This window comes from Nyctereutes procyonoides, unplaced genomic scaffold (assembly GCF_905146905.1).
Source record: "Nyctereutes procyonoides isolate TBG_1078 unplaced genomic scaffold, NYPRO_anot_genome, whole genome shotgun sequence".
Taxonomy (NCBI): Eukaryota; Metazoa; Chordata; class Mammalia; order Carnivora; family Canidae; genus Nyctereutes; species Nyctereutes procyonoides.
In genome coordinates this window covers 18,453,619-18,477,751 of record NW_026575082.1, presented here as the reverse complement: position 1 = coordinate 18,477,751, position 24,133 = coordinate 18,453,619, and the positions used below count along the sequence as shown (strand labels likewise).

Genomic DNA, 24,133 nt, shown 5'->3' with positions numbered 1-24,133 from the left:
TATATATATATATATATATATATATATATATATATATATATATATATGGCCATCTTTAAGAAAGGAGGAGAAATACAAGCATTAATATTACTTATTGGGTTCTTATGTGCCATCTTGGTGCAGAATGCTACATATATAGTAACTCATTTAATCTTCACAAAGCTCTTTGAGGCAGGTATTATCAATATCCCCCTCCTCATCATTCCTGCTTTCTAGACATGGGTGCTCTGAGGTTAAATAACTCCCATCATTTGCCCTCGGTCCTTCAGCAAATAGTACAGCCCAAATGCAAGCCAGGCAGCCTGACTCAGAGCAGTGTTCTCTGCCAGCCCAAGGCCTCGTGTTTTTACCAGTATAACATGTTTTCTCTGAGTGTGGAAAAGTAGGCGTTGTTTTGGATCTCACAGTGCCCTGAGAGTCTAATGACAGAAAAGAACAAAATCCAAAGAGCACTGAGAAAACAGGCTGTATACCCATCCCTCTCTCCTCCGTCTCTACCTCATTTTAATCACTCAGCTCTGAATCATGAGAATATTTTTCCTGAAGTTAACGGTGTGTGTGGGGCTGAGTCACATAATGAGCCTGATGTTCCCACCAAGACTCAAGGTTCATCAAAAAACTGTTCATCAAAAAATAGCAGATGGAAATGAACCTTCCTAGTGTCCTAGTCTAAGAGAACGTATTTCTCCACTCCTTTCAGACAAAGAAAGGAGACCAACCCATAACTTATAAGCACCCTGCATGTTGGCTAATGTGATAGAGGTATGATCTTAAATAGTTGAGTATTATGCTAATTTGCTTAGTGTGCCAGTATTTTTGATAACTTAATGATTAAACTGGAGTATAATTTTTTATTAGTAAAGACCTTTTATCATAGACCTAGTCTAAAATACAACTCGCTTTTTTCAATTCATGGTTAAATCAATGATAGCTATTTGGCAAAAGTCCAAAATTATCCCCGTTAACTTGTTTTTAATAGTATTTGATTTATATGTGTTCAAGCCTCCAGCAGGTACCCTTATGTGTGTTTACTAATTGCAGCCATATGCATTTAAACACAGTGTTATTGGTTGGAAATGAAGCATAAAACATGAAAAATGTATAATTATTAAGGGCTGAAATTATAGTTTTTAACTCTTTCCAGAACAGGGATGTTATGATACAGCTTTGTTTTTCATTTCAGATGAGTGAGGCTCCTACATAGACTTGGTGATCACTTGCTTACCTTCCTTATTAATTGTAAAGTTCTTCCTTCTAATGGAAATAAATGAATTAACACATTGGTTTGCCCAGTAATCTATGCTTTTCCCTTTGGACTCATGCTGTTCTCCCAACTCAGATACAGGTAGATTCTTCAGAACAAGATTAAATAAAGCCCTTGGCTATATCATTGAGAGAACTTCGGTTGCTTTTCCCATCTTTCTAATCTGATTTTATAAATAAAGAACATACAGGTTGCTAATCTCCATGGCGTAACTTGTTCCGCACTGAATGCATTAGCATGTGTGTGTGTAATAGTTCTGTGGCATGCAGACCATTAATTACTGAATTTTATTTTAGACAATCCATGGACACAAGGGACCAATCACTGCAGTGGCCTTTGCTCCTGATGGACGATACCTTGCCACCTACTCAAATACGGACAGCCACATTTCTTTCTGGCAGGTAAGCGTTGATGCTACAGGGTCTTGAAGTATGCTGCATGATTAGCTGTTGCTGGAAAGACTTCCTGTTATGCCTGCCCACCAGCCCTTCCTCCTGCCCTCCTCTCTCCTTTCAACAAATATCAGGTATTTATTGTGATTGATTGTGTGCCACATGCTAGCATGCAGGGTGCACTGAGAAAATTTAGCCAAATGGAGAGAGTGGGGTCCGCTCTCCCCGCACTTGCAGTCTGAGGGAGACACGTGTAAATAAGCAAGCAATCATGATACAGAAGGGGAGCCTGAGAATAAGGTGGTGGGGCTGATTCACAAGAGGAAGTGACGTCTGAACTGAGACAGGATAATGCTGAGGAAGGGCCAGATGGTAAGGGTAGGGCCGAGTGGGTGTGTAGGGAAAGGGAGCAGCCTTTCAGTGGTAAGCAAGGGCACAGCATGCCTCAGGGCCTGGCCAGGGAGGCGCTGCCGAAGGCTGCAAGCGACCCCAGCACGGCAGAGGGCACAGGGAAAAGGCAGCCAGGTATCACCCTCAGATCCCCTTTATATTATCTCACTTCTGTTTGCATTCTGAATTCCCCGTATAATGCTTTTCCTTCCGAAACTATCAAAACCTTTTCAAAAACCCAAATATCATTGAATGGCAGTTCATGACAATGCCTGTGTTTAATTCTAATTAAAATGCATATTATCTTTGAGCACCTAATTTTTACAATAGAACTTGTTGTATCCTCAGTGATTAATCTCCATCCCATCTTTTTCATTCTCTTCCTCCTGATAATTATAAAAAAATATTAAACATGATCAACTCCCTCCCTCATGAAAAGCCAATTTAAAATTAGGTTGTTACCTTTACTTTCCTAGAATGCAAGTATGTTTTATGAGATTCAGTTTATTGCCTTGAAAGCTTAAAAAAAATGAATGAAAATTTAAATAAGACTTCAGCACAACTTGATGATGGTTTTAAAAAAAAATCAATAGCTAATAAAATGTAAAACAGATACAATAAATTGCTTAATTAACAACATGCTATTAAAGCATGACAACTTCCAAATCTGTCACAGACTTTTCCTGCCCTTCCTCTAATTTAGTTTTCCAGTTTATTTTCTCATTATCTTTTCTCCCAGAATATATCTCCGAGCATCTTAATTGGCTTATATTAAACTCTCTTCTTTGGAGGTCTCACCAGTCCCCATTTCCACAGCAGGCCACCGGGGGCCTGAGGTTTGCACTCACCCCCAACAGTCCCACCACCAGCCCGTTAGGGGTCCACAAACCGGACCCTTGCAACAGCGCTGCTCTAAAGGGTTTTCCCGCCAACTAGTGTTTCTACACAGTGGCCTCTCTGCATGAAATGTACTCTGATAAAGATTTTTGCTGTTTCCTGTGCTCTTGGAATCCCAGAGAAGTGTTTATATAAAGCTCCACGTTCATTTGGTACTCATTGGGCATTGAAGAGCCAGATGCTGGCCTCTGCCTTCAGGATCCCGAGTCAACCACCACAGCCCCTGCTTCAAGAGCTTGGCTTGGTCCATGCTTCCTTCTGTGGAATAAACAAAAACAAATCTTTTCGGTTTTTTGTTCAATTTGACTTTCTCAGAAAATTTGTTTTATGAAGGAATGCCTCCTAACTTAGCCACATATGAAACTGTTTCCAGTAGTTTCTTGATGTTTTCTGTGGTAAAGCTTTTTCCCCTTACCTCGGTGTTCAGGGTGCTGTTTCGATATATTCATCCCTTCCTTGAATTTTTTTTTCTATTTTTATCAGAGTTCCTGCACAGTACATTGAGGGAATTACGGTTAGCATCCTTTCTTACCTCAGAGCTCAAGATCGTTCATTAGATAGATGGTAGCTTTTCGAGATACTTCTCATCTTCCAGTTCCCCTCTTCAGGCTCCTGCTGCTGCATCTGGGCTTTGCCAAGCACTTGAACCTGTGCACCTGTACGTGTGTCCGTGCACACTGGAGCCACAGCAGGCTTCCTTGGCGCACACACACTCTGCTCCCAGGGCACCTTGTGCCGTCCGCACTTGTGGGTGTGCAGTGCACAGAGCACAGGGGCAGCCCAGACAACACCAAGTCTTTTTGCCCCCAAACCCAATGTCGGGATGTAAAACACAGCCCATTTCTTAAATTGTACCCTGTTAGATGTTGAAATTTAAGTGGAAGGCACAGTAGCATTTCAGCTTCATCAAGAAAATACAATACAACCTCTTCCAGAGGTGGGGCGGGGGGGTGGGGGTTGATTTGAATTAAAGAGAGTCTAGAAAGCAATCCTGGATCTCCTGCTGCTCTCCCAAAATGGGCTTTGCTGATTTATTTAGATACATATTGTTTTGTTCTAATGATGTATGATAATACTTTTATATTATTCCAGTAAATGTACTGTAATATATTTTGAAAACTTAATGAAGTCTTATTAATACAGGACCTTACAAAAGCTATGAGCTATTAAAATCTTTGCTGAGAAATGAGTGTTAATGAGAAATATTGGTTGGATAATTACTCAAGTGAGACTTAGTAAAAGGCTTGTGTGCAGCATTACTTACACTGAGAATTGCATTAAAACACTTCCTGTTTTGATGAATTACATCTGTGTTTCTGTGTGTTCAGAAAATAATCTTCACAGAACTGATTTTGTGAAGCATTATTTTTAAAGGGAAGGGAAAAACCAAAGTTGCCTTTTAGTTATTTACAAATTCAGCTATGGAATGACATCACCCAGCAATCTTCCAAGCCCTTTGATCCTCTGACAACATATTCCTATTAGTTGAATATTTCACATCAGAGTATCATGCCATTGGTATTTGAACAAGGGAGCTGAGCAACAAAATCAAATACAGCCATGATTCTTTCATCTAAATTTCACCCACTACCGTCCGACTAGTGAGTATCCTTCCTCAGAAATGCTGAAAGTAAACTAGATGGATACTGGTATCACTTATGGCTGTGTATTCCATCACAAAATAGAATCCTGTTCAGCCCTTTAGAAAGGATACTGTAAATCTGTGGCCATTAACATGAAAAGATGGTTCTCAACATTTTGTCGAATGAAAAAGGCAGATTGTAAAACTGCCTTCTAATATGAGCCTGTTTTATGTAAAAACCCTTAAACTCGCTTCTTCTTATACGGACCTATACTTGGAGGTGTGGGAAGAAGTTCACCAAAATGTTAGTGATTGTCCTTGGGAAGTACGATTTCAGGGGACTTTTGCTCTTCCTTTTATATTTCTCTTTATTATTTAAATGTTCCACAATGATTATTATCTTTGTTATCAATAAAAAAATGTAAGGTTACCAAATACTCAAACTCCAGGTAGCTTGTACTCATTCAAAGCTCAGACTGCCCTTTCACATTGTTTGTAAGTCAGTCACTGGTCAAGAAAACATGAATATTGAGTAACAACATGGTTTGTAGTTTCGGTGAGTGTTCTTTGGCTGAGCTTTTTGGGAAAAAGAATACTCACCCTTACTACGTCAGATTATCTCTAATCTGAAGAGGTCACGGGGAAAGCATGGTCTGAGGAGCATCATGTTATTGTCACCTGAGGGTCTTCATCATTTCAGCTGTATGCAACTGTAGCAGTGTAGTCTCGCCTAGGACCTCACTAGCCCTGTTCTGAGGCGGAGAGGCTGTGTGACCCTTCCAGGGGTATTTATCAGATCATCAAATGTTGTATCAATCATTCACGAGCTGGCTCAGCTTATATGGAGAACCCAAGCGGAATGATGGGCTTCTTGGTATCATTTTTCCATCTGTAGCATTCCAGTAATGTACTCTCTCCCTGTCTCCCTTTGGCCCTCAACCCATGTCTTTTATGTGGCTAAATTTTGCAGGAAAGAATTAAAAATAAGGAAGCGGATGAGCATGTTGGATACCCTTAGCACTTGGAGCCACCAGCAGAACTCAGGCTTCATACATATTTTCATAGAAAATCCATAAAGAATGAAAAACACTTTGTAGTTATTTATCAACTGAGAAATGAGTTGTTGTTGTTTTTTTTAAACACAGTATGCCTGTTGGTGCCAGTTAATTTTAACCACCAATTTTCTGGATCATTTGGATCTGTTCTGTTAGAGAACTAAATTATTATGTACTGTTACTTTTTGTTCAAGTGAGAACTATCAAATCAAGCTCACCACGACTATTTATATTTAAGCTATTTGGGAACCTTCAGAAAGCAACAAGACATTAATTTTTGTCTTTTATGGCGTTTTTGGAAAAAGGGGAGAAGCAGGGAAAGAAGTTTTTGGAGGATGACAGTAAAGTACTGTCTAGTTTTAAATGTTAACTTTAACAGAAAGAGTTAATGATAACCATACATTTGGTTTTAAAATGTGACCTCGTACACTAGTGATTTTTTTTCACCTCTGTGTTGTGTTCGGCACTATTATTAATGCAGGAAAATCAGTAACATTAGTCATCTTAAAAGGGTTATTACTCAAGATGATTTAAATTGTGAAAATGTCAGTGGAGCCTGCACGCATCCTGCTAGAGATGCCATGATTTACGCCCTCTGACACCATCGTGCTGCTGAGAAGGGCCAGAAAAAAGAATGGCTTATATTTTGCACTGATCCGAATGCAGAGCATGATACCAGCAATAACACATCTTACAGGTCCTCGGATTTGCCAAGGTTTTATGTGTCAACCATTTGTATACATTGAATCATAATCTGCATGCTTTACGCAAAACCCTAGAGTCATATGCATTTAGATGGGGGCTATACTGAAGAAGAGAATTGGAAATGAAAATTAGCGCAAAGAAAAATGGTATTTCTGAGACCTCTTTTCTGATTTTCAGTATGTTTTCCATGTGATTTGCAATAGCACAAAAGGTATCTATTGAAACACATTGTTGAGTAACATTTAGAATCTGCAGGATTCTTCCGACCCCGTTGCTCAGGTAACAGTTCACTGAGATAACTGCCCTGCACTTGGTGTGTAGCCCTAGGGCCGAATGCATGGTCATTCACCAGCCATAGTTTCCACGTTATTTTTCACTACCGTGGATGGATTAAGAGAACTTAAAATTCAAATCAAATCCCGAAAAGCCACCAAAAAAGAAATGAGCTGATAAAAATACACTGCCAGGAAAGCACTCAGGTGCTCTCTGTTCAGCAAGGCAGCAAAACAGCCACAGATAACCGTGCTGAGATGCGGTTGGCTCTGGCTTTCCCCTTCAGATGAACCAGAGCTTTCCCGAGACTGAATCCTGTAAAAAGCAGGTGAGGCGGGAAGGGGGGAGGTTTGAGCCCCGACCCGGGGCGGACTCCGCGTGGCTTTGCTTCCCTGGGTGGACAGGAAGGGCCCAGGGGTGTCCCGACGGTGCCCCGATCGTGGGAGCTGGCGCGGCCAGACACCGTCCGGCTGAAGGGGCGTTGGCATCTCAGCCCCCTTCCCAAAGACGGGTGCCTCCTGCATGGCAGGTCCTGCCCAGGGTAGGATTCTCCGGATTTGTGCTGCGTCCATGTAACAGCCCTGAGCGGCCTCCTGCCCCGCCGGGCGCCCCGTCCGGGCCAGGCTCGGACTGCTGCCCAGGGGAAGCCCAGGCAGAGCTCGTGGCCGCAGCAGTGTCCTTCCAGTGACACGTGTGCCCCCGTCCCCTGTCCCCGCAGATGAACACCTCGCTGCTGGGGAGCATCGGCATGCTCAACTCGGCGCCACAGCTGCGCTGCATCAAGACGTACCAGGTGCCGCCCGTGCAGCCCGCCTCGCCCGGCTCCCACGGCGCGCTCCGGCTGGCCCGGCTCATCTGGACCTCCAACCGCAACGTCATCCTCATGGCCCACGACGGGCGGGAGCACCGATTCATGGTCTGACGCGGCCACCTGCCGGGTTGCTCTGTCCTTCCCCGCGCGGATCATTCCTCAGTGCCCGCCCGCGTCACCCGGGGTACAGCCGAGGCCCTGTCACCCCTGCATGGCTCTCGGGGCACACTCCCGCTCGTGTCCCCTGTCTGACGCCGAGGCCTGCACACGCCATGCTGCAGGATGGGGCCCGTCCGTGACACTAGGTCATTTTGTTCCCCCGGCTGGGGTGGGGGGGTGTCCAGTCCCTAGGAGCACCCCTGTTGCTTGGTGCACCAGAAGCCTCAAATTCAGTAAACACTGTGATTGCGTTCCCAGCCCGGATCAGCATTTTCATAGAGCTAACCCCCCCCCACCCCCCCGAACTGCTGCTTGAACCTGATGGTGTTGACATTGGGTTTGGAGGTCATGTGGCAGTCCTAATTAGCGAAATTATTTTCCTTTGGATTTCCTGAAATACATTATTGTTTACCAAAAAGATTTGGTGTTTACATGGTTGGTTCCCCCCCCCGGCCCCGCCCTATGATTGGTAGGAAACTACTCACTACAATTTCCTAGGGTTTAGCCACTACTATTAACACCTAACAGATTTGAGATTAATGAGAAAATAGACCAAAAAAAAAAAATGTTCCTCCTCACAAGAGAATACAGTTTCCTAGACACCTAGCCTTCTAAAATGCTCATATCCGCACTGGGTGTTATTCTGTATGTTGGTAAATTGAACACCAATAAAAATTAATTTATTAAAAAAAAATAAAAATAAAAAATAAAATAAAATGCTCATATCCTGCTCAATAGTATATTTAGTAGTTTGAAATAAAAATCATCATTATTTATGATCTAGTTAATGTACTTATCCAGTCACTATAATCTCTTAAATGGGCTTTTATAATAGAGAACTGAGTTTGGAAGCATAGCATATATACTAAATAAGATTCTATGTCTGTTGCTACAGGTCCTTTTAAAAAAGACCTTACCCCATCCCTCCAGAAACCTCACAGACCTGTAGTCCCCACATGTACGACCTAAGTCAGTTATGTAATAGTTACAGTTCAGCCTTCGAACTGATCAATTAAAAACAAAGACAGCGTCCCTTTTTACACAAGTGTCCTAGAAAATTAGTAACTACGGCACAAGCATTCAGGAGTACATATAAAACGTGAGGGCTCTCAAGTTATTTGAGCCAACACTGCAAGGAGGGTGTTCATCATACTTCAAAGGAAGCTTTAACTAGGTCGCTTTCTTCTCCTTCTGTCAAATTATGCTGGTTCTTGCTCATGGTGATGGAAAAAAAAATCCATAAAATAACATTTTGTATGAATTGCTCCTCCTAACAAATCTTGATCTGTACATAGTTGGGGATTTGGTGGTTTGGTTAGTCGATTGGTTGGCTAGGCACAATGGTTTATTAAATACCAAAACAAAATGACTTATTAAATTCAGAGCAAATATGAAGTTTACAGAGGAACCAAAATGATAACGGGAACATTTAATTGGAAAAGCATAGATTGTCAGAGTTCATGTAATATACAAAAAAAAAAAAAAGGATCACAGTCCAGGAACAAATACATGTGTCATTTTATTGAAGCAGATTTTTAAAGAACATGTTAAGAAATTAAGATCACTGGAACGTCTCTTTCCTGTTGATATGAAGTATGTTATTTGCATTGATGGCGAACCTGTACTGTTTCTTGGTTTTAAGACTTTGTTCTTTTAAAAGTGAATTTATGCCACATGCATGTACGTTGTATTTATAAAGATTATATATGTAGTTTCCAAGGAAGAAACAAAGAACTATACAGTGTAGATGTATTCGTTTGGTGAACATGCTCGTTGTGTTCAATATAGGTAAAGAAACTTGCCGTTAACAAAAGACGCGCTTGGTTTTTTCCAGTGGGCTCCCGAGTCTTCTCGATACCCAGCACATGTTTACTTTATGAACTTAAATAGGGATTAATTTATTCTAGACTACAAAATTGTTTTGGATTGATGACGCAAAAGTATACCTTAGAGAGTTTTTTAAAACAAGATGCATCAGGGAAAAGGTGTGAGACAGTGGCAGGCCACCACAGACACACCGTGGCACGCACCACGGAGGCCTGGAACAAGCGCGGGGCCCGGGGGCCAGACATCGGGGCAGTGGCCACAGGCTAGCCCATCCCACATGCTGTCATTGGCCAGTAGGATAGCCCTACCATACACCTGGGGCAGATGACACCTGAGGGTTAGACGTCTCTAACCGCTAAATGAGCATTTGCCTTCTTGTTACCACAAATCTCCCCTTGGCTATTTTGACAACTACAGTCCCAGACTTGATCACAGCTTAGACTTCTCAGCACTGAGGTAAACTTTGTATTGTCCTCCCAGTGTATGCTTTTAGTGTCTTATTGATTTCGTCGGCACCGTATTTGGACCTATCCTTGTAAACGTAGAGACATATGTGGCTTCCGTGGTGATTTACAAGCAGAAGATGACATGATGTACACCTGTATGAAAATGTAATGATTGAGCTCGCTGTGTGCAGCGACTGAATTAAAATGTCTGCCTCTCAAGGCATTTCCACTTAATAGATTCTATATGTGCTGAATGTCCCTGTGTACATATGTGTGTTAAATAAAAAGGAATTGTTCTGAAGATTGTTTTTCTCATTAAAAACATTGTTCACTCTTCGTAAACATTCTCAGTTGAAATCCATATGCTTCCCCCCCCCCCCTTCGGTACCAAAGTAAGCCTTCTCTCTGTGCACAATTACTCATTTCCCCGGAGGAGAGCTAGCTTCAGGAAAGGCAAACTTGTCACAAAGGACAGTGGGACAGAAGACCGGGAAGACGCAGCCCAAGTGTGGACTCCTGCCAGCAACTCAACAGCACCCTCTGTGGTTTGGGCAAGGGAACTGCACGCCTGTCGCTCCATCTCCACCCTAACTTGCTCCTAAATAGGCTTCCTTGTACTGGATTCCATCCTGTCAGACTTCTTGAGGTGGGTTGGCTGCCCCGGAGTCGGGGGGCAGGGGTACCGGACGAGATCATTAGATTCATTTCATTGAAGACTCATTTTGGAGCTGAATGTGAATCCCTGAGGTAATGGATGCCATTGGTTTCCAGGAGAAGCAAGACGAACAAAATAGGTCATCGCTGAGGGCTCATTAAGTGGCGAATGTGCATCTTTAATTTTCACATAAGAATGTAGAGACCTACACTGAGCCAGCCGTCATGTAACTGTGATTTTCTTTCAAAAAAGGGTAAACATTAAAGGAACTGCCGGCCACATCTTGGGCCCTATTCAGAGGCCCAGTGTCCATCCGGGGAATTGCTTTAGCGTCTCCTGGTGACTGCAGTGTGTCCTTATAGGGAGAGTAGGGGCCGTTCCGGTCCTGTATGATTGGTGATCACATAAACTGATCAAATGTGGAAAGGGCATGACATTAATAGGAAGGTAAAGCCAAGCAGTGCTGGGTGAACTTTCACCTTTCACCCCTTCAGCTGACTGACAGAGCTGAGTGTTGGAGAAAATCAATACTTTGGAGCCAGGAGGGAAATATTTCCAACCTCTAACTAGAGAATGTATTTTGACAAGGCCAAGATAATCCAAGCTGCACAGGAGAAAGAGAAAAGAAGACTCATTTTTAAAGCTTGACACTTCAAGGTGTTTTTGTACGATGGTTTAGAGATCGTCAATACATACAAATACCAAAGGTCAAAAAGAAAAGCCAGAAGAATTTCAAAAATTAGATGTTCGGTTCTTTTTGCTGTTTACAAACTAAAAAAAAAAAAAAAAAACTGCAGAGAGGTGTGTGCCTGTAATTGTTTAAATGAACCAAGCTCACAATGCGTGTTTGGAGGTTATCATCCCCCTTTAATCAAACCTTACATTTCTGGAGGCAGCACAATAAATAGTGAATGCCTAAAAGGGTGTTTAGACTTTGTGGATCTGTACATTTCTTTTTTAAAGACGTGAACTGTTTTTTGAGCAGTTACATCGTTTTGTGCTCCCATCCCAGCATCTTGTTTTTTGTTTCACATTGGTCCTGCCAGGAGGCTCCCATAAGCTTTAAGGCCCCCTTCATATTTGGTTCATTCATTTGCAGGAGAAGAGTGTTCGGTACCTACCGAACTTGAATTGTCTCTAGTTTCCTGGGTCCCTTTAAGCAAATTACTCATAAAAGTATTCTAATTAGTGCCCCGCTGAGTGAGAGGCTGATGCATCTCTAGGAAGAAGGTAAGCAATTCGCTCCACTCTTACCAGCAAGATTAGATCCATTCATTCTGGGGACAGATTCCTCCGTCAAACGGATATAGATTCTTTTCTTTCCACAGATAAGAAAACAAAGTCAGATGGTGCCCATCCCTTGCAGCCAAGCTCAGGACAAAGGAATCTGGAGTAACTCTAAGTATCTGACCCTGTTTTCTCCCAGACATGCCCCATCAGGCGTGCTGTCAACATAGGCTAATTATGTGAGTATTAAGACAGTGAAAAAAAAAAATAGAGCCTTAATGTGGATGCCTTCTTTCTCATTAAAAAATTACACTCTATTCTGAGAAGATAGATCTGGCTGGAGATTTCAAATTGTATTTGTTTCAAAAGGAGGATACAAAAAAACCAAGAGCCCCTTCGTATTCTTCAGTCTCTCGGAGAAGGACAAGAACCTAGCACATGGCCGATTTGTAGTAGGTATCAAGTAAATATGTACTGCATTTGTTAAATCCATGAGATGATGCCTATAGAATGCTTGTTAAGAGTGGCACAAAGTACGCATTCAGTGCATGTGAGCTGAGCGTGTTTAGTAGATGTTTAGAAGGCCTCACTGAACGTGCGTCAACAAGGTTGTGAATTATTTGTGTTCTTTGGAAAACATTGTTGGATTTTCGTTTTGTGTTTTTATCTCTATCTAGACTTCAGTAAGGGGATCCCGGGGTGGCTTAGCGGTTTAGCACCTGCCTTGGACTCAGGGCATGATCCTGGAGTCACGGGATCGAGTCCCGCGTCGGGCTCCCAACATGGAGCCTGCTTCTCCCTCTGCCTGTGTCTCTGCCTCTCTCTCTCTCTCTCTCTCTCTCTCTCTCTCTCTCTCTCTCTGTGTGTGTGTGTGTCTCTCATGAATAAATAAATAAAATCTTTAAAAAAAAGACTCCAGTAAGAGGTCTGGCCATTTACCAAAGGGGAGTCTGTGGTTCTCCCTGGATTCACCACATTGCTGTGTGCGACGGTCTTCTTGTCAAAACTTGTAGACCCTGAGAAATGCCAAAATACATGCCGGCAGATGGGCCCGCTTGATTTACGGCTATTGAAGTTATAACTGATTCTTCCGAAAGAGAGTAGTTCATACTAAATTTAGGACTCACAGTAGCATCAGGATTGGTTTTGGCTTACTAATATGAGTGACTGTCTTCAAACTATACAAAGTATCATAGAGGAGGTTTCGTGGAATCCCAAAAGCACGGGAAATTGAATGTGGAGGTTCTATTGCCAACCTCTTCTTGTCTTGACTGGTATCAAAATGACGTAGTGCCTCACTTTACCCAAATGTGAAACGTCTGGCCTAACATTTGACCCACCCAGTGGCACGTAAGGTTTCAGTGAAAATTTTTGAATTTTAATTCAGAAAGATAATACGAAGAAACATTTTTATTCAGTTTGCAAGTATCTATTGAACCTTAGTATATGCCCAGCATATGTCCCGTATTCTAGTGTCCTAGCTGGTGAGCCAAGGGCCACAACACCGATGGAGTAAGTGCCAAAAACAGGTGGCAGAGAGCGATAAGAACATTGGAAGTGATTCATTCTTGTAGCGTAGAAAGAATCAAGTTAGAGAGGAAGGCCTTGGGCTGAGCCCTGAGGAATAAATACAAATTAATTAGGATGATGAAGGGATGTTTTAAGGTAGGAATTTACAGAAGTCCAAACTGTTATGTGATCTGATGGATATAAAGTACTTCAAACGTACAACCCGACAGGTACAGGTGGGCAGTGCCCTTCACCTGCAACTGTTACTGCATCTACAGGAAACGAGATTTATCAGCCAAAGGACATTTGAGAGCTGGAAGGCAAAAATTCTTTAAAAAAAAAAAAAAGTGTCTGCAATACCCTAATAAAAGATTTCTCTTTTACTAGTTCTCCAAATTTCATCTTCTGTTTATATATATATTTTTTGTTTGTTTGTTTTTTGTTTTAAAAATCTCTATGGATGCTCCTTATGGTTTGTGCTGCTCTGCTGGGAGCACGGGGAGGGGAGGCCTGTCACAGGCGCCGCACCCCAGCCCCCACCCCGGCCCTGGAGCCTTTATCCTCCAGCCTCCAGGGAGCCCTGGGGACTGCCTGCAGTCAGGGAGTCCTTTCTTCCAAGGTCCTGCTCTCCTTCCTGGGGGCTACCACGTCTCCAGATGGGTCCAGGAGGAGCTGCAAAGGCCTAGCCCCCTGGCTCCACTTGAGAACAACTTTGAAGAGCCATCGGGCTCCAGCCCTCCCCTTGGGATGATGGGCCAGAGCCCAGGTCAGCTTCCCACCTCCAGGGGTGGTCCCCGGAAACAGGATCTTAGAAATCCGAGGCGGAGTTTGACCTTACCAAGGAGGAGGGCCCGGGCAGCGGGTGATCATGGAATGCAGCCGTTCAACTTGGCCCGGGGGTGGCCGGGACCGCTTGCCGACGGGAGTGTGGGCACCAGTCCGCAAGGTTAAAGAGAACTATAAAGGCAGTGGACTTGGGGGGCTGTGCTGGGCACGCGGGAGAGGCACAATGAAAAGCCGAGTGGGATTAATCACCAACTAAAGGCTAAGCCTGAAAGCCAGAGAGACCCTTGGCAGGATCCAAAGGGAGCCTGGCCTCCCACAGCCAGGGTAAGCCGAGGCCCGCGCCCAGGACTCGCCTCCGTCCAGAGGAGCCTGAAGCCGTGGCCTCCCAAGGTCTGCTACCCCAAGGGCAGATCCCTAATCGGGATGGATGGGGCTACCTGGGTCGAGGCACTTGAACAGCCTCAAGTCCTCAGACTCTGGGAAACCATCCCCAGACCCGCCTAAGTGGCCCAGCCAGGGGATTGGGGGTGAGGCACTCCGCTGCTCCGCTGTGGCCCAGCTGGGGGTCAGGGACGAGGCACTCAGTGCGGCCCGGCCGGGGGGAACCGAGGGCTGACCTGAGCCAGGAAGGGAAGCCAGATGGCCGTGGCAGGTGGCGGAGGAGACAACCACAGAGCCCAGTGGGGGAGCAGATACGTGAGGTCAGAAGCCCCCAGACTACCAAGAGAGGCCACAGGGCACCTTGTGTCCAGGGCCGAGGGGAGAAGCCGTTAACAGCTGCCCCCGGTAACTGGGCAGGGCGCTGGGGACCCAGGGGGCCCAGGAGCCGCAGGGCCTGACCTGGGCGGTCTTCGGTCGGGATCGATGGGGCCTGTCATCCCCCGGGCAGCCAGCAAGGGCTCGGCGGACACCGCAGGACTCGGGAGGCGTAGCAGGCGGCTGGAGGCACCGGCCCTCGCGAAGTCCCGGCCCCCGCCTGGTTGGCACCTGGAGGGTGCGGGTAGGAGGGGTTCGTGCCCCTCCGGGCCGGGGAGCGAGGCAGCCAGTCGTCCGGGCAAGACTCGCACAGGCTCTTGCGGGGGGCAGGGGCGCTGGGGGAGGAGGGGGCCAGCGTGTGTCAGCGGTGCCCTCAAGGCCAGCGGCGCCATCACGGCCGTAGTTGTCCCACTGCTCCTTGCTTTATAAGTTCCCTCCAACATCCTGCGAGAGCTGCTCCCAGCGCTGAATCAAAGCAAGTTCATCTTCGGGGGGCACAGGGGACCGTCATGGATGCCAGGGGCCCGGCTCCTGGGCACGGGCAGTTGACATCTGTCAGTGGCATCCGTGTCCAGGAAGCACCCGGGCCTGAGCCAGCCGCTTTTCTCGTGGCCCCACTCTCCTCCCAGCAGGCAGCTGCACCCAGTAATGCTCAAGGGGGTACAAAGACGCCACCCTCCTGCCTCACTGGGACATCTCCAAAGGGCCAGGCCAGCTTCCTGGTCCCGGGAATTGGCCGAGACCTCTGTTGCCACTGCGTCGCGGCCCAGCTTCTCCCTCTGCCCCCTCGAGCCTCCTGCCCCTAGGTGTATCTCTGGAACCTTCTCAAACATCCATCTCAGGGTCTCCTTCCCAAGAAATGAACCTGCCTACGGCCAACTCTGACTCGGCCACGTATTAACCCCATACTTCTCTGTGGGCCCCCATTTCCTCATATGCAAAATGGGAATAATGATCAGACCGACCTCACGGGCTTGTTGTAAAGATTAAAAAAGAAGAGCCAACACACGTAGAGCACTTAGAACGGGGTTGGGCATGAGGTAACTATTCAGTAAATGGTAACGATGCCTCTGTTCTCATCGTCAGGGGTAGGTATGGGATGTCCAGGTATCCTACCTCACGTCCTGCCCACGTCTTGCAGGAGGATCCACTTGTCCTTGTTCTCCTGGGTTTCATTCCTTCCTTCAACCCAGGTCAAAGTGCTTGCTTTTAGAAAGTAAGGAGGGAAGGGGAAGGGGGCAGGCATTTCTGACTACTTCATTTGTGCCACGCACTCTACTAGCCCCGTTCATTATTCTGCTTAATTCTTAATCCTAAAAGCCACGGATTATTACCTTCCTTTCCCAGATGAAAAAATTGCCGGTCACATGAGATAAATGACCGAGATCACACAGGTAATAAAAGGCGTATTTAGCAGTTGAGTCCCAGACTCTGTCACCAAAGCCCAGGCGTCTCTGCGCTTCCAGTCCCTCGAGGGACGAGATGAGGAGGCAGCCGTCGGTGGCCACCCGCCACTCCTGGAAGGCAACGTAGTAGTTCACAAAATGGCTTTCGCTCATTGAAGCCACTAAAGCCATTACCTTTCCCTTTGGAGTTATGGCCACTGTGCCAAATTCGCAAAGGACAGGAATCACGTCGACTCTTAGCTGGGAACAATAGGACAACCCCGACCGTGCAAAGGCTGGGCTACGATGCGTGAGCTTTATTATGTGCTTCGTTCCACGGAGTGATTGTGTTACAACTGGGGACAAGTGTGTTCTCCCGTGACGTGGGTATATTTGGAGAGTAGACTCAGACTTACGGAAAAGGGTCCTCATTCCAACTGATGACTTCATAGCACTTGGTGCCACGGTGAATGCTCCGTGATCTGCTCTCTCTCCTTGCCTCCCCGGGGCCACGTCGCTCTGACCTTGGCTCCCCGTTGCTTTTGCTGGCATTTTTTTCTTCCTCAGGATCCTCTTCTCCTGTCAAGCATTTTCTAACAAGCTGAGAGTCACAGACATATATACAACATGCTACACAAACTTCAGGTTATAAGAATGGAACAAAAACTCAAGTTTTTAGGACGTGCCTCCCGGGTGACTTGAACTCCCTTCTAGACACCAGAAGTACAAACCTTAAATACATCACATGGCCAGCACTCACCAAAGAGGACTCCCTGACAGGACAAGGGGCCATTCCAGCCTCTGTTGCCACAGACTGGGTGAGCATAGCCTAGGCTCTCCTGTCTCTGGTGATCTTGTTCCGGGAAATATTAGAATGTGTCAGAATTTTCTAGAGCAAACCAGAACCCACCACCGTGCTCACACATCCGTGAGCCTCAAGCTTGGCCCTAGAGCACATGCCAGACCCTGACTCCATGACACGCAAATCTTCGGTGTGTTTCCTAATAGGGTCCAGATGTGCTTCACCTGTCCCGTTACTGGTGGAACATCTGCTCCTGTATCATCCGCTTTCTCCCCATGTTTCTCTTTCTGCTTGTTGCTTCCAAACATTTCAGAGGCCAGGATAGGTGAGATTCCAGAAAGCATTGACAAATGATGAACTACAACTTACCATTCAGCCCAGGGCTAGATTTCTTAGCTAGAGGGGAGGTGAATTAGATCATCCGAACTGATAGAAGGAGGACCCCTACGGGGCCTAAGGAAAGACCAGCTTCTTACCCTCAGACTCGGAGTGAAATGTATTGCCCGGATCTTTCGATAAAAGAACTTGAAGGGAGAAGTAATGTTTATGGAGACCACGTTAGGCATTTGACATATATGATTTCATTTAAGGCTCTCAAAACTCCGAGGAGTTAGTCTCTAGGCTATAGGTTAGAAACACCGAGGGGAAGGTGCAGTAGCTGGCTGCCCCACGCAGCCGGTTAGAGGAGGAGCCAGGGTTCAGATCGAAGTGCTCTTCCCCCCACAGACAGATGGTATCTTCAAGGCGAGTCTTATAGTAGCTGAAGGGACATGCTTCATTCTCATACTGACCTCAGTAAAGAACCAAGGACCTCAAAATTTGATCTTCATTTATTCCACAATGACTCATCGAATGCCTATTATTTTCCAGGCATTTCTAGAGAAGGCTAAATGAATACGGCCCGGGCACTCACGTCGCTTATGCATCTGAAACGCTATGTAGCTAACGTGGTGTATTTGTGAAGCCCATTATACATATTGTGTGCCTGCGCGCCTACACACCTGCACACCTGCACACCTGCATGCCTGTGCGCGCGCGCACACATACACACACACACACACAGAGAGCCCCTTCCTTCGGGTGATTTAACTTAGAGCAGCCCTCCCTGACTGCTCAGCCAGGGTCCCCAGGGTGTACATTCCCAGACCCCGGGTCCTGGGTGGCCTCCCCTCTCCCACTGGGACTCCGTCTGCTTTCTGACATGCTTCAGACTGTGCTCCCCTGGATCCCAGCTACCCAAGCCCCTCTGGTCCCTGACTTTATCTCTTTTCCTTTCCTCTTCCAGCCCATGTCTCCAGAGCCTCGTCCCCATGGTTCAGTGACCCAATGGAAGCTCAAAGGAAGAAGGAAAAGAGAAACACATCTGGCCCTGCTAGTGTGTCCTTTGACTATAGAATGACACTAGTGATAGTGGACCCTTGAGATAAACATCTACTTGAATATATATGTTCTGGCAGATTTGATTGAAAATCATTCAAGCAGTTGGTGAATCTTGGAGATCTACTGTGTGTCAGGCAGCGGACGGGGTATTGGGATTATAGTGGCAAGTGGAGCAATCCTGGTATCTGCCCAGGGGCTGGATGGGGGCCGTGGGGCAAGAGGGGTAAACCAAGCACAGACTCCAGAAGGAGCTAGTGAAGGAGGGGCCTAACACCTAATAGCCCAGGGGTGGTGGTGGTGGTGGCAGGGTCCACAGGAGGGCTCTAAGGGAAGAGCAGGATCTGGGGACTGTGGAGCATTTGGGAACGGGGAGACGTTCTAGGTAAGGAAGTAGCACACATGGAGTGGTTCTGCAGGCAGTGGTGGCAAGAGCAGGGAGTCCGGATTGTTCCAGAACACACAGGCTACGGTCAGAGGTGTTGTTGGGGACTCAGCAGCCATTTAAAGGGTTTCAGTGGGGAGGTTTGACGTGATTTAGCTAGAGAACATTTAGCTGCCATGTGGAGAATAGGTTGGGGCAGGTCAGGGAGCAAGATGGTAGATTATCTAAGTTGTTCAACAATATCAGTAGTCTCAGTGGTACAAGACCGTACACGTTCATGGAGCTTACCTAGTTCCTGTGGGCCCCGTGTCTGGTATGGCTTTCCCAGAACCTCTGCCATGGGCCTCTCACAGGTGTTGGCTGGGACTATGCTCTCATCTGAGCCCTTCTAGGGAAGAATCACTTCCAAGCTCATGCAGTTGACAGAAATCCATTCCTTCTGGTTGTAGGACTGAGGCCCTGTCTCCTTGCTCACTGTCGCTGGAGGCCCTGGCAGGCTTCGTCCAGTTCTCTGCCATGAGGGGCAGGGTATCTCCCAACAGCCACCTCCGATGGGGGCTTCGTGGCTAGACCTTGAGAGATTAATCGGAGTCGCCCGTGGTGGAGGAACATGTGGGCAAAGGGAGATGGTGAGTGAAGGCATGGAGGTGTGAAGAGCTGGTGTTTTCCAGAACAGCAGATGTGGCCGACAGCTCGCCCGAAAGCCAGTCTCCCCCTTCTTTCCTGGTAATACGACTGGATCTGATCCTGTTCATCACGCCACGTGACCGTGCGCTCAGGGCAGAATCTCTCATCAGCCCTGGGGATTGACGCTTGATTATTTTAAGCCAATAATGCTAATTCAGTTCCTAGTGGTGGTTGGGTAAGGCCCTTAATGCCGTTCTGGACAGCGAGACGTGAGGGGGATGTTTGGGAGGCGGTTTTCTTGAGAAAGGTTTTCCTCCTGGACAGAAAGGAAACATCCAAGTAGAAGTTCCCATGTGTGGGCATAGATGGGTGAGTTTGTGATAGTTGGGGCCACACGAACCATCTTGGGTCTACACTGGAACCCAACGAAGGCCCAAGCCAACCCACTGGGGATGGCAGAGCAGAAAGCTGGAGAACACTGGAGTCTTGGGAGACACCCCTGGGCTTCTAGCAGTGGCCAATCCTGTAGTTGTCCATCTCTGATGCTCACTGTCTGATATAACTGACCTCCCCCAACAGGTCACACCATCTGCCCCTGAAGCTTGAAAACAGACCGCACAATGTCCCATGACATGGCAGGGAATGACAGCAGGCCTGCGGGCCGAGGCCAGCGTGAAGATCCTCACGCCAGTGCCAAGGGGTTCAGCTCTTACCCGTGAGGTCTGGCGAGATCTCTAACTTTAAGGGAGGGCACAGTCCTGTTTCTTGGCTCGTCCTGGTGGCCGGTGGTGAGTAGATCAGAGACAGGAGGGAACTGAGACCAGAAGCCCAGGGGGTGATGACTGCGAGTCTGATCAGGAGACTCAGACCCGGAACGACAGCCAGCGGCTCAGGGGATATGGAGAGGAAGGTCTGAGGGATGTTTCCAGGCAGAAGCTGGAGGATTTAATGAGCTTAAATGTCAGGAATGAGGGAGAGACAGTGGCCAACAGCTCCACCCACCCAGACGACTCACTGTTCCTGGAAAATACCACCACGTTCACACCTCGATGCCTTTATTCCTACTGTTGTCTTCCCCGTGGGGCCTTCCACTCGCACGATCCCACACCACAGCGTTGCTGCTGTAGGGGAATCCGATGCCACTGGCAGCACTGGGCTTGCAGGACGTGGATCCGGAGCAGAACCCCCAGGAGGGAGAACCACTCGCACAAACCGTATTCAGAAGACGCTCCGAAAACCGCCATCCCCCGTCCTCAACCCACTGGGGGAGCCATAGGCTGAATCACTTCCAATATATGGGTTGTCCACTTGGCCAAAGAATATAAAGCTACCGGCTCCCGCTGGGTCTATTTTTCAAAGACAAAGGCTGCCTGACCTTCAGCGCCAGTTCCGAGGTGCACCTGGAACAACACTTGTGTTTCACCTCCCATAGTCCTTGTTTTCCGTAACATACAGTATCAGATAGCGAGGAGGGGGCTGGCGTGGGAGAGTGGGGCGCACAGGCCTCACCCTGAAACCTGCTTACGGTGGCTTTCCTGCTCGGCAGCAGCTCTCATGACTGTTCTCTCACTTGTGGCAACATTTTGAATTCAGCAGAAGAGTCTTGCTTGACGGTGGGCGAGGGGCTCCGGCTGGTCAAGTCGCGTGTCCCCGGGAGCTGGTGCTGAATGATGAGAAGCGTAAGTGATGGAGGGAGTGGACAGCCAGCTGGTGGCTGTCTGACTTGTTAGCTGTGGGCCGGGAGGGCCGGGATCTCCCCTAACTCATCGCTTGGGGCCAAAGCTGGACCAGAGGAGGTGACCTCTATCCATCCCTGACCCATATGAGGAAGAGGACAGAGACTAAGGGGACACTGCTGGAAACGACCAGAAAAAGCACTACTGGCAGAGCATGAGACGGTAGAGACACCTGTGTAAACCTGAGCCTCAACCACCACCGCCTCTACTGCCCTGTTGTGGCCTGTGAGCACCGGGCCTCCGGGCTGACCCGGGATCACTCCAGTCTGAGAGCTCACAGTTGATGGGGCAGAAAGATGAACAAGTCAGATGGCAGCGTCATCGCCCCTTCTGTGAGCATGCATCACCCCGGGTAACATGCGGGTGGCCTTGAGGACAACCAGCTCTAGGGAACTGGGCTCGCATGGACTGACTGCAAACTTCAAAGCAAAAGTTAATTCAGGGCAGCCCGGGTGGCCCAGCGGTTTAGCGCCGCCTTCGGCCCTGGGTGTGATCCCAGAGACCCGGGATCGAGTCCCACGTCGGGCTCCCTGCAGGGAGCCTGCTTCTCCCTCTGCCTGTGTCTCTGCCTCTCTCTGTGTGTCTCTCATGAATAAATAAATAAAATCTTTAAAAAAAAAACTTAATTCAGAGGCAAAGGCAGTATATTTGTTTCAGGTGTGCAACCTTGCCCAGAGCTTCCTTAGGTAAACTGAGGTATGAGAAGGCATCGGAATTGTTGACAAGCTGATACAACTCCCCGTGCAGCCAGGCCCCCGAATCTGTTCTTTGTCCAAGATGGGGACAGAGATGAAAAAATCTCCCTGGATGGTTTTGACCACTGGGCCGGAGCCACGGTTGGTGAACTAAGGCCTGTGGGCCAAATCCAGCCTGCCACCCATCTTTTTGTGTGTGGACCTTGAGCTCAAAGTGGTTTTAACAGATCAACATCTGCAGTGGACAGAATGATAGGGAGCATCATCTGACTTTGAGCCCCAGTCAAATGAAGTCTTATCTTTCCCAAAAAAGAATCTGTCTTTTCATTAGCAGACCTGTATTCCCACCCAACCACCCACCCAACCACCCACCCACCCACCCACCCAACCAAAACCAGAACAGAAACAAAAATTGTATTCCATTTCATAATTATATTTTGAATGCTATCAGTAAGAAAAATCTGTGGAATTTTGTTTTCTCTTTTGTCATAGAAGTACGTGGGTGATAGTCTCTATTTTGCTTCTTGGCCCACAAAACCTAAAAGATTTCCTGTCTGGCCCTTTGCAGGAGAAGGTGGCTGACGGCGGAGCGGGAGCCGTACCCCTCGGGGTGCTCGGCAGCAGCAGCAATGGTGTCCCCGGCAGCGAGCTGGGAATGCAGAGTCTCAGGCCCCCCCCCTGCCCTGGAGTCTGCGTTTTGACAAGCCCCTGCCTGGCACGCGTGCATGTTCCGTTTGAGAAGCACTCCTAGCCGTCGTGGGACTGTCACCAGTGTTAATAGCTTCAGTGGGTCCCAGCGCGGGGATGGGCACTTGCACCCGGTGTGTGTCCCGGCCGAGGCCCAGCGTCCCACGCTGGGGGTGCTGCTCTCCCAGGAAATGTCCCAAGGCCGGGCGTCAAAGGGTCAACGGTCTGGCACGCAGGAGGCGGGGGCTCCACGCCCCAGTCCTCAAGGGCCGCCTCTAGCTTGTCCGAGACTCTAGCTTCCCATCTGTATAGTGAAGGGATTTGAAGAGCTGACAGCAGAAGGCCGGGGCGGCTCTGCCAGATGGCCTTGTTTTGTGTCTCTTTCTGTTTATTTCTTCTTGTTTTTGTTGGGGGGGGGTGGTGACAAGGTCATCGGGTCTGCGAATACGGTTGGTCAGAATGAAAAAGGACAAAGGATCGTGCAGCTTCCAGACGAGAACGGTGGGTTAGGCTGTTGGATTCGTGTTTCATTTTACAGGGAGCGTCTTCTGTAAGGTCATTCTTTCTAGTTCTCCTCAGAACAAGAAAATGCTAGGGGATCAGACTTGGGGAGCTGTGGGGCCCAGGGGCCCGGGCCTTGATGGCTCCTGACCGACTCCGCCGCGAGAGCTGGTTGGGTGCGCCGGCTGCACTGGCGCAGGTCACCTTCTGGACCACCCTCCTGTGACTGGCATCCGGAGGCACCGGAGCTGTGGTGTGGAGCGCGACAGGCCCAGCCCTGCCCTCCTGGAGTTTGCACTCCACTGAGCAAGACATACATGAAGTCGGGCCTTTAGGCAAAAGGAGAAACTACGGAAGAATGTTCCAGGCCGGGAGAAAAGCATGTGCGAAGCCCCTGTGCCAGGAGGGAGCACGGCTATTTTGAGGAACATGTAGAACCAGAAGCCGAGATGGCTGAGGGTCCAGGTGGCGGGTGGGGAGTGCGAGAGGAGGCTGGAGGGCGGTCTGTGAGAGGGGTCAGCTCACCAAGGGCCTCGTGCTAGCTGGGGTCACCAGGGGGGCCGTGCTTAGCAGGCTGAGGACATGGTCAGATTTCAACCTTGAAGAGCCCACTCGCTGGCACGTGACACGGGGGAGGATGAGAAAGGACATGGCAAGACCACCTCAACGGCCACCACAGCCATCCTGAGACAGATGACCAAGATCAGGCCACTCCTTCCCCGTGGGAAGAAAGAGGCCGAGCCCCAGAGGAAGTGGACTGAGAACAGGTGGACGGAGAACTGACTCTAGGGAAGGTGCCACCCCAAAGCCTCAACCCAAATGGCTGAAATTGGGTCACCCGTGGGAGTAATACCGCAGCCTCATGAGACACTGCCACTATGCTGTGGGGGCCCGAGCTACTTCACTCACCTCTCTGGGCCTCCATTTTTTTCTTGAGGATGAAGAGTTTCAACCAGATATTCTCTAAACGGGAGAACCATCTAGGTGATTGTCCTAACCAGGACACTCTTGAGAGTGAAAGGAGGAACAGCCAGTAATTCCACCCGGACAACAGGAGTAAACCAAGTCAGCCTTGGCAACCAGGACTAAAATCCCTGGAAGTCTCTGCTCCAGACTCACCCCCAGTCCAGTGGCCCAGCTCTCTACAGTTCCCGTATGGCCTGGGACCTACAGTCAACTGATTTGTAACCAGGATGGCATGGAT

At 47.9% G+C, this 24,133-nt stretch overlaps 1 protein-coding gene across 5 annotated transcripts in view; it reads left to right on the top strand.

The window, feature by feature from the left end:
* LOC129514524 (WD repeat-containing protein 7) overlaps positions 1 to 10,102 on the top strand; it is a 353,352-nt gene extending 343,250 nt beyond the window's left edge. For all 5 annotated transcript variants that reach the window (XM_055333148.1, XM_055333146.1, XM_055333147.1 and 2 more), the window contains 2 exons: positions 1,561 to 1,665; positions 7,277 to 10,102. In XM_055333148.1, coding sequence (XP_055189123.1) covers positions 1,561 to 1,665; positions 7,277 to 7,480 — 309 coding nt within the window. In that variant the 3' untranslated portion in view covers positions 7,481 to 10,102. The remainder of the gene's footprint in view (positions 1 to 1,560; positions 1,666 to 7,276) is intronic.
* The last annotated feature ends 14,031 nt before the right edge of the window (positions 10,103 to 24,133 follow it).